The 17,485-nt window shown below is 45.0% G+C and overlaps 3 protein-coding genes across 5 annotated transcripts in view; 1 reads left to right on the top strand and 2 right to left on the bottom strand.

Annotated features, from left to right (window-relative positions):
- ptdss2 (phosphatidylserine synthase 2) overlaps positions 1-3,408 on the top strand; it is an 18,204-nt gene extending 14,796 nt beyond the window's left edge. For both annotated transcript variants that reach the window (XM_030095670.1, XM_030095668.1), the window contains exon 13: positions 242-3,408. In XM_030095670.1, coding sequence (XP_029951530.1) covers positions 242-395 — 154 coding nt within the window. In that variant the 3' untranslated portion in view covers positions 396-3,408. The remainder of the gene's footprint in view (positions 1-241) is intronic.
- The window catches only part of samtor (S-adenosylmethionine sensor upstream of mTORC1), a 21,813-nt gene extending 4,328 nt beyond the window's left edge, over positions 1-17,485 (bottom strand). Inside the window, exons 1-5 of one of the 2 annotated variants that reach the window (XR_003931772.1) lie at positions 17,272-17,485; positions 13,666-13,807; positions 13,441-13,569; positions 11,570-11,684; positions 9,414-11,249 (exon numbers count right to left, since the gene is read on the bottom strand). Coding sequence is in view for 1 of the 2 variants with exons in the window: in XM_030095671.1 (XP_029951531.1) it covers positions 10,617-11,249; positions 11,570-11,684; positions 13,441-13,569; positions 13,666-13,807; positions 17,272-17,431 (1,179 nt within the window). In the remaining variant the exon portion in view is untranslated. Of the gene's footprint in view, positions 1-8,842; positions 11,250-11,569; positions 11,685-13,440; positions 13,570-13,665; positions 13,808-17,271 lie in introns of those variants that run through there. The other variant, XM_030095671.1, reaches the window with a different exon arrangement.
- On the bottom strand, positions 4,372-8,285 carry tmem168b (transmembrane protein 168b). Its single transcript, XM_030095667.1, has 4 exons — positions 6,842-8,285; positions 6,552-6,691; positions 5,945-6,219; positions 4,372-5,696 (listed from the first exon to the last, which is right to left on the bottom strand). Exons 1-4 carry the CDS (start codon positions 7,997-7,999, stop codon positions 5,149-5,151), a joined length of 2,121 nt encoding a protein of 706 aa, XP_029951527.1. The 5' UTR covers positions 8,000-8,285; the 3' UTR covers positions 4,372-5,148.

Raw genomic sequence — 17,485 nt, 5'->3', positions numbered from 1 at the left:
GCATGCTGGCTCCTTCCACTGAACCGTCTATCACTGAGCCAATCAGATGAGAGCATCCAGAGCACTAAAGCATGCCAGTCTGTGGAGAAATGAAGCGAGGAGCACAACACGGCAACTCCAGGAGGAAACTCATTAAGTTGTTGTTAAATGAGAAACAAAAAGCGTCCGATACATTTTCTGCTCACTGAATCTTTTTTTGTTTTTTTTTTTGCGTTTTTCCCCAATCCAACGTTCACGGCAGTGACATCACGCTGCGCTACAAAGAGACGCGCCGGCGCAAACAGGAAGCCCCCGCCGGCCGGGACTGCCCGCTGGGCAACGGCAGCACGGCCGCCCCGTCCGGCCGGAGCAAGCTGAACGGCAGCTCGGAGACGCTGCGGCAGAGGAAGTCCTGAGAGGACGTCCCGTCAGACGGCCGGTCTGACAGCGACTGACAGGTGGGAGCAGGAGGACGGGAGGACAGACACCGAGAGGCAATAAACGGACTCACTGCTGTGGAGATGGTTCTCGTGCCTACCGGGGGGGGGGGGGAGTGGTAGTTTATATTTGTGTAGTTAGGATCATGCTACAGGGAGTTACCTCATTCTATTTTTAAAGGACATTTGAGGAGTCAAACATTTTTTTTTTTTTGTGTGTGTTACGAGTAGATTATTGTGAATGTTTGGTGATGATGGGGGGGGTTAAAGAGAGGTGGAACAGTGGGAGGAGGGGTGTAGATAGACCAAAAAAATCCACTGCGGTTTCCATCTCCTCAGCTGCACTTTGTCTTAAATACACAGAAGGTGAGCGTCAGGAACGCGGTCTCCGCTGTAAATACGCTTCGTTCACAGTGTCGCGCAGGAAACCGCGGTTTGAGTTTCTGTTAGGCACAATGACTGATTAGGATCCCGTTTCTGGTTCACTGCTATGCAATCTTCACGATCTCCCCGGGATTCTAGACACAAAACGTCCAACACGTTGGTTATAGTTCGGCATCTGTGGTTGGTTCATTCAGGTGAAACTTTATTTGTCCTCTGGTTCAGATTCAGTTTTGAAGCAAGGCGCGGTCCCAGGCACATGACACGTTGTTCACATGCGGGAAACGTTAGAAACTTCTTATTTACAGTCCATTCCTGGAGACGCCGAGGATCGTCGTCCCTCAGTTGGACTCTGGGAGGAGATCCGGCCCGGAGTCGCTCTCCTCTCAGGGTCTGTTCTTTGATAAGAACGCCATGTTTGTTTGAAACCAAAAAAAAACAATGTTAAGATGTACCATAAAGGGTTATTTAACTGGTTATATTGTACATGATAAACGGGATATAATTTTGGTGGGTTTTTTTTGAAGATGTTTTGTTCTCACCGGTGTTTATTCGTTGGGTTGAACTGCCCACAGAAAACATCCACGACAATCACACAGACACAAGACTGTGATCAGGATTGAATTTATCATTTGATCTTCTTCTTCTTCTTTTTAAGGCCAAATTGTTTTTTTTTTTTTCTATGTGAGATTTTATCATAATCACTTCGTGTGCTGGCTGAATTCGTGAAACCCAGACAGAAGAAGAGGTTCGGGGGTTTTCATGTTGCACAAGCAGACGGCCAAAGCTTCAGTTGATTGAGCCATAAATGCCACCGAAGACCCGCTTCAGCCTCTCCATTCGTTTTAAAACCCCAACTTGGATTTCTTTTAAACCCCGGCAGACCTTGGCTGCGTGCAGATTTCCTGCTGGAGAAGGTCACAACACTGAAACATTCACGCACTTCTTAAATCATTGTCTTTGTCGCCGTCGATCTTCATTTCTGTCTGAGTCGACAGGAAAGCTGCAAGGTTTTACCCGCACATCACACCAGACATCCGAGTCTTTTTGTCCCACACAATAAAAAAAGAAAAAAATATCGAAAATGTGTCTAAATTTCAGCTGAATAAAAGATTTTTTTTAAGATTTTGTTGTGTGACATTTGTGTTAATACTTATTGAACTAGTATTTACTGCTAAATGCTGCTGTCGTGTTGAAAATTATGTAAAAAGTCAATTCAGAAAAGCACAAGTGTCTCAGTTCGGTCTGTATTTGAGCTCAGTAACTACGAGGATCTGGAACATGGTGGATGGAGCACCTTGTTGATTACCGGCAGTAAATGAACAAATCATGAAAATATACTAACACTACGTCTGCAATGATACAGAAGAATCTCAAAACACATTCAAATTTTAGAGTTATTGCACATGAAGTATTTAGTTTTTTTTTAATGTTTTTCATCATTATTCAACTTATAATTAATCCAAATGAAATATTGCATCAAAAGATATTAGAATATTACATTACATCCACTTATTTTCCTGTTTGCAAAAAAACTCAATGCCAGGAATTATAGCGACTAAAACAATTCAACATTTCAGTTCTTGTCATGATTATAGAAAAACAAAATGATTTTCCAGTGATGTTCTATTTTTTTTAGCTGTATGTGTTGGTAGGAACCAGGCGCTGCTGTTGTGTGGGACAAAATCTGCATCAACCAGTGTGAATATTTAGGATTTCTTTCCAAGCAAAAAAAAAAAAACAAAACAAACTGTCGCCCCGTTTTCAGTGTGAGAGTTTAATGTTCATATGTGAGGCTCGTGATGTTAGACTGAATATTTCTAGGTTTGGGGTTGTTGGGATTGAAATTTAAAAAAAGGAATTTGAGGATATAAATAGATTTTTCTCTATCTGTCAAACATTGTGTAGACATTATGATTAATCAGGTAATAAAAGTAAATCTGGTGATAGTGATATGAAATAGTTGTCGCTGTAGCTAAATGTTTAAGAGGACTAAGAAATAAAGCTTTACATTGAACTTAAGCAGGTCCAGCTCAGCATCCACTGTTACCGAACAGCTGGAGCGACGTCGGCGTGCTCCTCGCCGTGCACGGTGACCGTTTGAGCTGTTCCTGCCGAACACCCGCTCCTCTTCTGGTGAATGTAACCCAGCAGGAGCTGCTGCTCAGACCAGAGGATTTATTTCCATTTAGACACTAGATTTGTTGGTTCCTGTAGATCCTGCTGCTGTGGTGCGTCACTTCCTTCTGTCGGAGCAGCGTCTGAATTGCTGCTCAACGTTGAACCCTAAAAACATCGTTTCTTTATGTCCAGACTTTGAAGTTGTGATGTTCTGATTCAGTCGCTAGAGAAGAAAGTCCTGCTTTCTTTTGGAGCTATTAGATTAGTAAAACTGTTTCTGTGTGCATGTGGAGGGTTTTCAGGATTTTGATTTGTGTTTGTTGATATCTGTTTGCCCTCCGTGTCGACTGGCAGGCTCACGCCCGTCCCTCTGTGCCTTTTGGTTTGCACTCTGGCTCTGTTGTGATGTAACCTTAATAACATGAAGTAGTACTGTCAAAAAAAACAAACAAACCCATACATCACATCTAATTTTTGACCAAAGTGAGCCTTCCCAGTCTCAGCTGAGGGCAATAAAACCCCTACAAAGATGAAAAAATAACAGAGGTGGAAACACAGACACCTACAAGTCCTTGTTGACACACACCGAACATGTTACACACACATTTCGATACAAATCTGTCATTACAGACTCAAAGATAGAAATATCAGAACTCACACAAATCAAGACGTGCAAAACTCTCCACACATGAAAGTCTTTCTGCTACTACAGCAGCCCCATGTCTTTGTTGAATGAAAGCTGTTTTCAGTGTGGTCCGAGGAGTCGCTGTGTGGCTGCATCCGTGCTTCAGATGAAATCCGTCAGTCCTGAAATCACACTGTGCTGACTTCTCAAACAAAAACAAAGTAGGAGCAGTAGGACCTTTTCTTTGTGTGTCTGAGGGTTCGGTTCAGTGTCGCTGGCAGCCACATGGGGACAGTCCTCACTGTTTCCTGCCCTCTTCCCAGGCTATTGACAACTTGCTGTAAATGCCGTTTTCAACTTGTGCAAATGTGAACATGTTAAAGGTCATGGAAACTGAAAAATGCTGCTGCATCACTTAATTTTATAATGTTTTTCAATAAAATCAAGAAAACCTCACTTTGACAGTGTCTGCTTGAGTTTCTCATTCTGGCTGCTTGTATCCAGATCTTACTCTTCCGGTCACGACTCCTGGTGAGGACAACAGAGAGCGTGGCCCTGAAGGCCAGCTTTCTTTTCCACTGTCCAGAATGATGGATTTCACAATCTCTCCTCCCTTCGCTCCAAATACGATCCAAAAATACTCAAAGTCCTCAACGCTTGTTCACCCTGTAACAAGTTTAACTCAGCGATGCGGACACAGATGAGAACGTTTGGGGCATCTGGACGCCACACTTTACAGAACGTTTAAAGGACTAAAGATACAATAAACCTCTTTGTTTAGTGTGTGAAAAGAAATAAGAGACCAGTCAGTCGATCACTTGAGCAGTAAAGACGTTATTTATTGCATAGTTCCATCCGTCATACTTTCACCGGCATTTTTCCCCTCATGAAACCATTCAGACTAAACTTGCATATTGCAGAGAATGGATCCCATTAAATACCGTAGTTTAGTCATTTGTCCCTGCTTATAGTGCATTCATCAGTACAGTTAACAACTGTGTGGAAGCAGCTGGAGTTGATTAAAAAGATCACTCCCAAAAGCATAAAAAAAAGAGATTACGCAGTGCATCAGCTGATCATAAGCTATTCCTGAAAAGCAAGAAGAAAAATACAGATGGCTGTCAGAGGAATCACACCCACAGTTAAATATTGGTACTTCAGAAACGTCACCACTGAGAAGACTTCATGCCTGAGAGGAAACAAAGTACCACATTGTTGCTTTGGTTTAATATTTGAGAGCTGTGCGCGGGGAGCTGGAGCTTTGGTGAATTTCAGGTGGAAGGCACCGTGTGAACGCACGCAGATTTAAGGTGGAATCGACTAATAGAGAAATAAAAAAAAATGTGCAAATCCGTGTGCTTGGTCTAAAACCACAAACTGGCACGTGCGACTGACAGGATGTCAGGGCAAGGTTGAAAAATCAAGACTTTTTATAAACCGGTCTCAGTAACTGATTCATTTTTAAGTGTCTGACTTAAGAAGATGCTGGTCTGAAAAGACTTTAAAATCCAATAGCTGCCTATTTTCAGGGTAGAAAAACTCGTTTTGGACAAAACATGGAGAGTGGAAGTCATGTACACGTTCGGAATCCCTCTGCTGATCTCCCTACGATCGCACCAGTTTGAAGCCCTGACCCGTGTCCAGTATGGCCGGCGGGAACCAGTTGAGCTTGAGTCTCTTGAGGCAGCGCAGGCAGGCGTTGCAGATCCACAGCAGGTTGAGTCCGCCGCACCACAGGGCCAGCTGCACCACCGGGTAGGTCACCCGCGGGAAGTACGCGCTCCAGTGGTTGGTGACGTCGCTCCCCGAGGGCAGGTGCAGCGTGTAGTCGCTCCAGTGCCGGGAGACGCCGTAGGCGGCCGAGACGGCCCTGCCCCGCTCCGCCCACTGGATGTCGCTGTCGGGGTTGCAGTTGTACTCCACCCACTGCGAGGTGAAGTCCCCGAGCTGCGGCGGGTCCTGCAGCTCCACGTCCGTCGCCCGGGCGAGCGCCGCTCCCTGCACGGCCACGTGCAGGCGCTCCACCCGCCCCACCTCCCTCACCCACGGCAGGGAGTTGTCGCAGTCGAGGACGAGGATGAGCCGAGAGCAGAAGCTGCCGTTCTTCTCCCTCCACCAGTCCAGAATCTGGTCCAGCCGGAGCGTGTCTCCACCTGGTGAACATTACATGTCAGCATCGTGGAAATTACAATCCAATACTGATTTTTCCACACATGAATCGAAAAAACAGCTGAATGCCACATAAAAAAAAGTGCTTCTATTCAGCCACCAGGTGGCAGCATTGTTTTCTAACCACTTAGCACTACAAACAAACACATTTCTATCCAAATAGAGTTCCAAAGTGTATTGATTGCTTTTGTTTCCACTGATCCTCAGACAGGATTGCTTCACACCATCTCACCTGCCAGTGCCCACTCCCCGGTGCGGTGTGTGTGACCGCTGTAGAAGATAACATAGGTGTCGTGGCGAGGGCCGTCCGCTGTACGCAGCTCCAGGAAGGATTTGATCTTGGCCTGCAGAGCCTCCAGGCTCACGCCGCTGGTGGAGTAGTCACAGCCGAAGGTCTCGATCAGGTGGTGGGCGAAGAAACGCTGCACGCTGTTCAGCATGCCCGTGGAGCGCCGGTTCAGCTCGTCCACCTGACCCGGAGGCAGCAGCATCGGCTGGCCGTCGGGACTGCAGGGAAGAAGCAGCGAGCGTTCATGAGTGTGTGACTATCGACGCACCACGTTGTGTTAACGGACGAGAAAGCCAAGCTCCTATGTGCTTAAAAGAGATTGTGTTAATTGCAGGACTGCATAAACATGAAGCAGCAGTCACTCTGAGAGGTATTATATGAAATCGACTCACATGTGCAAAACATTCAAAATATTTCCTTTTCAGGCATCATCTATTCTCAACATGTGGATGTTTGACAGAAGCAGAACAGAAAATGTGCTCTACTGAAATGATAAAGAGGCCTCCAGGCACCAATGCAGCCATCATAGAAAATGTAGTTCTGACGCCACCTGCAGTAGTTGGTGGGGATGACGACAGCGTATCCCACACAGGTTCCTCCCAGGCTGCTCCCCAGCTCGTGGAAGAGGCCGTGAAAAAGGGACTCCAGAGGCAGGATGAGCAAAACAGTGCTGACAAAGATGCTGGAGGCCTGCAAAGAAAATTCAACAACAACTGAACTCAAACAGAGCACATGGCTCAAGAATGCATTAATGTTCACCATGATCAATACTTAAACTAAGCCTTTCTGCTCTGATCAATGAGCCATAATACTGGGCTCCAGCAGCATTCCTCTCCTTACCTGCCAGCAGAGAGCAGCCAGAGCAACAGACGACAGCAGCGTGAAGACCACAAGGCGCTCAGAGATTAGACAGAAGTGTCTCATCCCCTTCGAGGCCATGACTTTGTCCAGGCTGCCGACAGATGACCTCTGGGAGAAGCACAGCCTCTGGCAGTCGCTGAGTTTGGTGTGGAAGCCCCACACAGTGATCACAAACACCATGTGGCAAATGGCCCAGAAGAGCACGCACACCACGAAGCCAGGGACCATCAGGTACAACGGGTCCATGTCGGTCAGCTTCCGAGCGGCCAAAGCAATGAAGGTCACCTCCACCGACAGCAGGGGCAGCAGGGACAGGCGGCGCCACAGGCCCCTCCACACCAGGAAGGGCTGCCAGCGCTCGGTCACGGACAGGCCGCTGAAGTAGACGTCCAGCAGGGGGTCGCAGATCAGCTGGCTGAAGAAGCAGCCCAGGGCGAAGGGGTTGGTGGAGATGTTCAGAGACCTGAAGAACAGCACGCCGGTGATGACGGCGAAGCAGACGAGGTTGGGAAGGGCCAGGACGGCCTTCATCCGGAGCGCCACCATGACCGTGGCCAGCGCCACCACCAGCACCATGACGCTCAGGGACGTCTGGATGAGCAGCGCCGTGCTGGCGGTGGCGAAGCCCGCCAGCTCCAGCCGCTCCGCCGAGGTGAGGAAGGCGGGGCGGTACCTGGCGCAGCCGAACAGCCGCTCCAGCAGCGCCCACAGAGTCCTCAGCACCACGCTGGCCACCAGCAGGTAGTTGGCCGCCTGCTCCTTCACGTCGCCCCCCAGGTTGGAGTTGTCGAGGAAGCAGAGCAGCCCCAGCAGGAAGCCCAGCCAGAGGTGCAGCAGGCTGAGGCTGACCCGCTCCATGCTGAAGTAGTAGTACAGGATGCTCGCGATTCCGAGCACGAACAGGGCCAAAACAAAGATGACGAGAAGCGTGGACTCGGCGGTCCTCTCCCAGCGGGCGTACAGCCCCAGGCAGAGGGCCAGCAGCAGGTTGAGCCCGGACAGGTAGCCCAGGCAGCGCACCGAGGACCAGGCGCTCACCTCTCCGTTCACCTCCTCCAGCCGGGTCATCGCCGCGTGGAGGCAGTGGCTCACGCAGTAGCGAAAAAAACGAAACATGTTGAGGTAAAATCTGAACATGTAGAAAATAAAGTGGCGCAGAGAAAAGTTACCACGACTTCTATGACTTCACGTTAGCCCGCAGGCTAACTTGTTGCTTAGTTTCTGTTAGCATCTTCAGCGCGCGGACGTTTTACATCTTGAGGGTCGCGGTTTGTGACCTTTCACCTGGAGTCCGGAGAAGTGTCAGGCGGCTGTTGACGGGACGCTGTGAATCCGGCCGCGAGGAGTTTTAGAGACATTGCAGCTCAGAAAGTTTGTCACGTCAAAAGTTTATAGACACACACCGCCGCCATGATGCTACCGCTGCTGCGTCCACGGAGAGCGCGAAGGGTCAAAAAGCACGAGCTCATTAAAAACGCAATCCGAGTTTTGTGATTTTTTTTTAAAAAAAATAGGATAGATATGAGTTATAGAATTTGAATAACTGGCAGATTTGAACCGGTTACAAGTATTTTTGTAACCAGTAATTTTGTTAACCCCGTTTAATAGTTATGTTTGTTTAATCTCAGTGTAATTATCTACTTTGTCTGAGAAATGTGCTTTGAACATTAATTATCCATTTGAGTTGAAATCAATGTCTACTGCTGATCACAAATATTTAAAAATAGATAATATTCATGCGTGGTTTGAGAAGAATACTTAATTTTACTCAAGTACTTTTTTTAAACAATATTTTTATTTGTAATCGAGTACAATTTAGGTAATGTAACAGTAGTTGTACTTGAGTACACATTTGCAGGACTTTTCCCATCTCTGCTCATGAGTTCACAAGCAGCACACAGCAGTGTATTGGATATTCAAAAAAAAAAAAAAATAATAAAGGCAAGAATACACAAAAACACACACACAGACAAGCTTCAATCTTAATTTACATTCATTTATAAAAGAGAAATACAACCATACTAAAAGCACACATTGTTCTGCATTGTTGAAAATGCTGATGATGAAGATGAACCATCTCATGCAAATGAGCAGAAAGAAAACACTGGAAGACAAATCATGAAAACTGTTTCTTCGGAGTCGTATGTGTGGTATGTGAATTTTTTTTTCTTTCTTGTCTAACAGGAAATATCAGTAGAGGATTGTGCACAAACTTGAAAATGATATGAAAACGGAAATGACACACTGCATTACACCAACACTGGAGACATTTCTTGTAGTTTGTGTGGATTTGTTTGGCCTTAAAATCTTTATTGAACAAGACTGGGGATTTAATTATGTCCAAGAGTGCGACCGTACTGAGCGAAGAAGGCACCTTATACTTTTTTTTTTTTTCATCCTGTCGACCCCATCATATTGGCTGTAAAACTGTGAAACAATTGCATTTTTTTTGTGTGACACCCTTTAGGATCAATCATACAGTATAAAAAAGAGGAAAAAAAAAATCACATCAAATCACACCCTAACATTCAGCCTGTTCAGACATGGGAACACACACACTCACATCTCACCGGGTCGTGCCCTCACCGAAAACCTCCACCTGTAGTATATTTAGGACAAAACCGTTAATTAGTGCAAATCTCTTCAGTCGTGAGTTTTCCAACTTGAAGGGGCTCAGGTCTGGATTTTATTGTGTGTGTGGCGGCAAAGTACTTAGCGGGACTTCACATTGTCTATAAGGTTGTGTGCATGGACACTGGTGATGTAACGTCCATCGCATGTCACTGACGAGCAGTGTCTTGACTTTTTTTTTTTGCTTCAGAAAAAAATGTGAAGTCTAACAGAAGACTAATCAGAATTTATATCTAAGTGCACAACAACAGGAGGAAAAAAATGTGGAATACCTATTTTGCACTCGTACCTTGTTACACAATAAGTAAACAGTTACTTTTTCACATTAGTAAACCTAGTAATACTCCTACAGTATGGTTCTGAAAATGTTTAAAATGCTACAAATACCACTTTCCTGTAAAAGATATACAAGTCATTCGATCCCAAGTTAAAACGGCATTGCCACACTTTATACTGGACAACACCAACGTCAGACTCGGAGTATATGCTTCAAAATGAAGAGCTTCTATTTGTTTTTCGTCTTGGAAAACTAAATGCACATCGAGATTTCTCAGAAAGTTTAGCTGCATGACTGTGACAGAAGCGAGCGTACCAGTCCAGTCGATCCTTCTCAGCCTCTCCAGTGCAATCAAACTCCTGACAGACTGCTCGCTTTGCTGTATTTGGCTTTGTGTAGGAAGCAGCCTGCGACACTAGCTTATTCAAACAGAGACCGAGTTACAGAACGCAGACGTGACGACTTTTCTAATCGAGAGCTGATTGGATGATGGGGGTGGAAATCGAGGAGGGGCGGGGGGGAAGTTCAGATATCTTAAGGGCATTCGATTTCCAACTTTTAAAAAACCTAGCTATTTATCAAAATATATCAATCTTAGTGTGTGTGTCGGTGTGTATGTGCATGTATTTGTGTTTGCGTATGTACTCTCGGAGGAGCGTGGATATGAGAAAATAATCTGTAAACTTCTCTCTTTCACGCTGTGCAAACTGCATTGTTTGGAGGAGAGGGGGGGAGAAGTGGGAGGAGAATGCAGCAGGTTAAGTTTGGCAGCGCAGCAATCGAAGGGGAGCCGACAGGTCGAGGAGAGGTCGGGGGGAGGGGGCGGGGCTCGTTGCTGGTTTTGACCTAGCTCTGAAGCAGGATGGGGTCTTCCAGCTCGTGGAAGCCAGGCACCGAGCCGCTCTGGCTCTCCCCAGAATCGGAATCGTACGGCGTGTCCGGCAGCTCCGTGAAGCCCCAAGCCAGCTGGTCGTCCTCAAAATCGGAGCGCATGTGCACCGGCATGTCGGCGCAGTCCTCCTCCTCGTTGGAGTTGAAGTCCTGAGGGATGTAGAGCATCTCCGGGTAGTTGCGTGACACCAGGTCGCTGGTGGTGGCCAGAGACACCTTACGGAAGGCGATGAGATGCATGTGGGAGTACTTGACGTACTTGTAGCGCTTGAAGCCCAGCGACTCCACCGCCACGCGCCAGCTGCGCATCATGAGCGCGTGGCGGTTCTGGTGGGAGGAGTCGGGCGTGATGATGAGCAGCAGCCCGTGCAGCTCCAGCAGCTCGTGGGCCTTCTTGCAGCAGATCCAGCGCTGGTAGGGTGAGGGGAAGTACGAGAGGAGCAGGGAGAAGACCACCACGTGGAACAGCTGGGCGGGCAGGGCGTCGATGGGGTTGTGCAGGTGTCGGAGGAAGGCGTCCACCGCGTCGCCGGCCAGCTGGAGAGGCTGCTGCAGCTGGAGGTTGAGGAAGTCACACTTGTACACACTCTGGGGGGGGGGGAATAAAAAGATTCATCATTAAACATGGTTGAAGCATATAGGAATGACCACTGCCACGCCATTAGGAGACTTCTGCTTTCTGGATTTGCTCAATGCAAAGTGTTTTTTCTTCTGTTTTTCTGCTGATTTCTACAGTGTCTAACCACAAGACTGACACCTCAGCATGACTCATTTCTACTGTTTGTGCTTTGTAATGCGAAGCACTCAGCACCCAGGAAATGAAAGCCCCACACATGCAACTTGGACCAGCACGGATGGAAAACAAGAAAACAGAATTAGAAATAACAAATAGAAATAATTGCACTCACCTCGACAGCAGGCACTATGTCGATACCGACTGTCAGGAATTCATCAAACTTTAGGAAAGGGTTGAAGCAGCTTCCCACATCCAGGAGGCGCATTTTGCCCAACTGAGAGATTGAACTGCAGCACATACACAAGGAGGAGCGTCAGCATCTGCAGGTTAACCAAACCAGCATCTGCGGCCTCGTGCAACCAGCACGGGCAGCCGATACTCACTGAGGCCCAGATCTCACCGGGCTGTGACAAAAATCTGAATGAGTGACAATTGCAATGCACCTTGTCTGTAATTTGTAAAGTTAAAATTCCACCGTACATCACCGAGCATATTTTGTATAACACCGATGTCCTGGGATAATACCAGTCCTGAGCAAATCTTTACCTCAATGATTGGGGGTATTTTAGTAGGCTTTTTTTACTGCTTGTCTTTTTCTCCCTTTTTTCCGCAGTTACATAACGGAGGCTGCAGTGGAAATTATTCTGGAGGATATTGAGATGGACGACGTGCACAGCAGCATGCAGTAAGAGACATTTTTCAACATGTTTAATACAAATGGCAGACTTGAAAACAGTGAACGCTATTTACTGTTCTCAAGTCACGTTGCTGTTTTGACATGTTTACTGTTGACATGATGACTATATACCAGGTTAAAAGTGATCATTTTAACCCGAACCACAAGCTTTTTATAAACCTTCCCAAGTGGTGTGACTGTGAACCATGTTATCAAATAGTCTCTGGTACCGCAGCTTAATTACATTTATTGTCTCTTTTCAAGACCAGTGTCTTTTTTTGATGCATAGCAGCATTTCGCACAGATACGGAACAATAGCGGATGTTGGAACAGGCACAGACTTCATATCATACCTGGACGTAATGTTAGTAAATCCTAGTAAAATTACCACAGATCTACAGGTAAAACTAATTTCGTGCAAACAGAAAATAGGTGATCTATAAAACAGGTAGAGTAAAAGTCCATCTGTAAATGGATGTTCAATTCTGTTCATTGGCCGAGTGTCAAATGAGAATAAGATTAAACTGTTGCAGCTTGAACAAACAAAATCTTTGAATTCTCACACAATCTGAGCAGAATGAAACAGATTAGAGAAGGAGTTAGGATTTAGGTGCTGAAGCTCCCGTCACCAGACTGTCCACACAACACAGCCGGATATATTGAAGTGTAATAAAGTTTTCATAACCCAGTAAATTATTATACTACAGCCTTCATAGTAAGTGACTGGTGCACTATGTAAAGAAACTGGAAATACAGCAAACTTTTCAAACACGTTTTCTGATTTAGTGGAGTAAAATACGGGGCTGCAGTCTGCTGGAGGTCATTGATTTTTGTTTTCAAACACGGTTTAGTGTAGTAAAGAAACCTATCAGTCTGCATAGTTTTACCCTCTTAAAGGCTCAGTCGGTCGACTGGTCGATGCAGGTTCTATTCTGAGCGCCTTGAATGGCAGCTGCCGACATTAGTGAGTGTGTGAGTGTGTGTGTGTGTGTGTGTGTGTGTGTGTGTGTGTGTGTGTGGATGAACGTGCTTAATAGTGTAAAGCAGACAAGCACTATATAAGAGTATATATAGTATATATTTACCATTTACTTTGTGAAATCAGGCAAACTGCAACCTCGGAATTTTTACAAGAATCACTCATCAGATTTGGCATGCAGTGATTCATCAGTCAAAAGATGAATAGATATTTTAATTTCACTTTTTTAACTTTTCAATTCTCTTACTTCTCCAAAATACTTTAATTTAAAGATTTTTTTTCTTAAATTGTTTTATTTAGCCTTTACCACACACAGAGACACAACATTTGATTTATATTCTTATTAACTGCATCTAAATGGTAGAAAAGCGTTCTCCTTCCAGCTTACCTGGGGATGGTGCTGTACGGCTGGGCGCTGACCGACGCTGCAGGCAGGCCGCTGGAGAGCATGGCACTTTTCTGGTCCTTTTCTAACATTCGTTTCATTCCGCCATCCAAAAAATATTCCTGACAGACACTGTAGAAAAAGCACCATGATACAACCTCGAGTGTATTAAAAGCAATTCTACAGGTCGGGATAAGTCACAACGCAGACATGCTGAGTCAGTCAAACCTGCGACACCACTCGATGCGGCCCTCTCCTTCACAGCTTTTGGTCCAATGGTTGTCGGCAAGATTCTTCATGGCGAGGGCGTACTCGCTCAGCGTCTGCTCATCCTCGCAGTGCTCACGCCAGATCTTTTCAAAGTCTCCCACTAAAGAGGGAAAAAAAAACAAAAGAAAAAAAAACTTTAAACTAAACCAAAAGTCATTATTCAAGACTTTCAATCAAATTAAAAAAAAATATGCCAGCAGGAATGTTTTTCTTTCTCATAGTCAGAGGCATCTGCGCACACAGCTCGAAGTAAACAGTCTCAACCTAACTGTGAGCACCAAAAACATGACCGTACTTAGAAAAGCCAGAGGGAAAAACCTTGGGCCACTGCTGGTGCAGTGGTGCCAACACAGAGGCAGAACTGTTCCTCTGGAAAAAACAAAAATCTACCTAAAAAAAAAAAAAACATTTTCCCTTGGATAATAATGTTCAGTCAGTGCATCTTCACAGCTGCTCAGACGCTGACAGCCTGCAGCATAAGTAAACATGCTGATAAGGGAGAAATCCCATGACCAGAAGGAAAAACTCTGTATCTGATTTGCAAAAATGAAAGGACAACAAGAGGAGTGGTGGTAAACAGCAGCGCTCTGAAAGCATGACCGCTGTGATTCCATGCCAAGCCTCCCAGATCATGCTTTACTTATTAACCAATCATGAGGTCTGCTGGGAGGAAGACTTCTTTGTGTGGGTCTAAAAAACAACCACCAGTTCGTTTCTGCTATCCTGAATATGTTTTACTGAAAACACACACTACTCACAAAAAATGAGGGATATTCACCTTTGTGTTGAAATTTCAGGATGAACCTAAAATGCAAAATAACCTTTACAGGTGAACTTAATGTGACCTTCTGCAAACTTTTGCATGTCCAACTGTTCAACGTTTCAGTATTTGTTGCGCAACCTGCTCATTCTCTAACAAGGAGTTTAATGGCAAAATTCACCACAGGTGCTTGATCCATGACTCGCCAATACATTTCCTGGTTCAATTTAAATCAGTCTTCCTCATCCTGCTGTTCACATTTAGACATAATGAGATCAAGACGACGCCTGACAATTCATCAACAGTGCCTCGACATTGCAAGGCGTCAAACAGGATGTTATCAGACAGGAGTGGGCGCTGAGCCGAGTGTCACAGAGCGCCAGCAGAGATACAGAGAGAGAGAGAGAGAAGGGTCACAGGAAGGCGGGTGTCCTTTTGGCCACATCCTGCATTGATGACCGCTTCATTGTGAACAGTGACCTGTGGAACCGGGTGATGAATGCCCCTTAACTATCGGCACATTTAAGATATATAGATATCTATTGGCACCAATGGTTAGAGGCACATGGAGATCTGAACATGAGAGAACGGCTGCTGGAGACTGGGGTACATCAAATGGAGAGACCTTCACTTTCTCCAGACCTCAGTCCCATAGAAAACCCCTGAGACCAGCTGAATCACTGTGCAGAGGCCAAACTGAATTACTGAACAAAAAGTTGTTTTTGGTCAGTAATTTTCATTTTGCTATTATATAATAGAAAAAAATCTGATCTTATATAATATTTCAATATATAAGATAAAATGATGAACAATACAACAAAAAACTTAGAATTTGTCATTGTATGTGCAATTTCAATGTGAATTTCAAAATTCAAAGTGAATTGTTGGGATAAGAAACCCTTTCAGTACACTGTTTTCCCAAAAATAGTTAATCAAACTTTTCTGCAACAGCAACGAGATAATCATCACCCTCAGTTTTTTCTTTCACAAGATAAAGATTTTCCGCCTGTGTTTTTTGTTTCCCTCCCACACAGACTCCAGGAGGACTGTGAGGGCGTGCAACAATCACAACAAGTGCAAAAATCCAGCCATAGGTAGGCACACTGACAAGGTTTTAAAGCTTGGTAACACATACCTACATTCCTAAACTGCAACTTCAGACTCAGAATAAAACCTCCGGTCTGAGCTACACACTGAGAAGTGAATGTTTTTACTGCACAACACTCAAATGTCACACGTCGGTCCCAATGTGTTGCAAAAGGGATTTTCCAGGTTCCCCATTTTGCATCAACAAGGTGTTGATCACAACAACTGCATTTATAAAATGCCTTCAATCAACATGCTGTATGTGTGTCTGAACTTCTAGTTTAAAATCTTGTAGCCGTTTTTCTTGCCTATTTTCTCTTTTCCCATTCTATTTAGGGTGATGTATGTCATCTATATTCTTTATTTTATTCTGGGTGATATAAGCCCACAGGATGGTGAGTGAGACAAAATTTTGATTCCACTCTGCATCTTGTACATACAGCAGAACTGGCACTAAAGTTTACCCTGACATTGCAAAAAACAGGACTGTATATCTATAGGTAGACTCTTCTATAACACCACTCTTTGAAATAAAACAATGTAATACTAATACGGTGCTCATAGGTATGGAATGCCGACTGAGTGTCTCTCTTTTTATTTGTCACTGAAGCACAAACAGTAGAACATGCAAAAGGAAGATGAAACTTCCTGTTTTTCAGTTACTGCATCTACATGGATCCAAAAACTAACCACCAAGTAAACATGTTGTGTATTAAATCATTATTATTGGCTTCTATCAGATGCACACTTTGTTGTAGTTTTAGTCTAATTACTTGATAATGCCATGAAAACTGATGATCAGTTTAATGATTTTATATCAAGTAACTGTGGGTTTATGTACTTTTATCCAACTTACTGTCTTCTCCGTGGGCTTCGAACTCAGATGTCAAGTCTCTGAAACAAATATGACTGTCTTTAAGCTGTTTTGAGCTCTGGAAGTGGAATTATGGGAGCATTGTCTTGAGTCTTAAAGTATCAGGGTAGTAATGAGGACAAGTAATTTATCTTCTATAAACAAGTGCAAGTCCGTCTTTCATTGTCATGTTGCCATACAGAATATAAGACAATTTAATGCATTCATTCATGAAGTTGATCATCCACTTTTCTTACTATTTTATTGTAGGGGTCATCAGTTAAATCTGTTCCTTTTGAATTGTGCACAAGTGGACAGCCTTAACTTAAAGTCCAACCATTATTTTTGACATATAAACAGGTCCTTTCAAATGTTTTCTTACGAACTGCAAAATCTGACTGATACTATTTGCATGCACTTTGGCTGTCTAGTTTTGAATGACGGCAATACTCCCCAGTAAAACTAATTTGCGTTGTAAAAGTTGCTCCAAATGTTTGATCAATGTGCCGTTATCACTCAATGGCAACAGACAGATTGTTTTATAATCTCTCATCAGTAACTTATTAATGTGTAGACAAGAGATAAGACAGGGGAGACTTGTGCAGCAACATGTGCACTGCATGTTATGTCCAGGAGCTTTAAAGGCCTCCGTGCTGCTCTCATTGCTGGCGGCTGCAGTCTGGCTGAACGCCAGAGAACCAGCCTCCTGACGAGACTGTTAACCACGGTGGGCCGATAAAGCTGTGTTTACCGAGCTGCCTTTAATGAAAACTGCTCGGTCTGAGATTAATGTAGCGTCCGGGAGCTTTGGTTAGCCCTCAGCTGCAGGGCCACAGAGACAGAGGGGCCCACCGAGGCAGCTTACCCTCTCTGTATTTCCTGCGCAGTTTTCTGTGGACGTTTTTGACGACTCCGGACAGCTTCTCCTGCTCCTTCTTGCACGGTGCTTCGTCTGGAATGGGCAGGTAGAAGCCGTCCAGGTGGTTTTCCGTCTCCCCCGTCTCGACATTGTCCCTGGGGTCCATAGCACCGCACCGCACCGCACAGCACCGCTCCGCCAGCCGCTTCCCCTTTTTCCA

The sequence above is a fragment of the Salarias fasciatus genome, chromosome 7 (genome assembly GCF_902148845.1).
Source record: "Salarias fasciatus chromosome 7, fSalaFa1.1, whole genome shotgun sequence".
Taxonomy (NCBI): Eukaryota; Metazoa; Chordata; class Actinopteri; order Blenniiformes; family Blenniidae; genus Salarias; species Salarias fasciatus.
The sequence above is the reverse complement of the archived record's forward strand: the minus strand, read 5'-3'. Positions and strand labels throughout refer to the sequence as shown.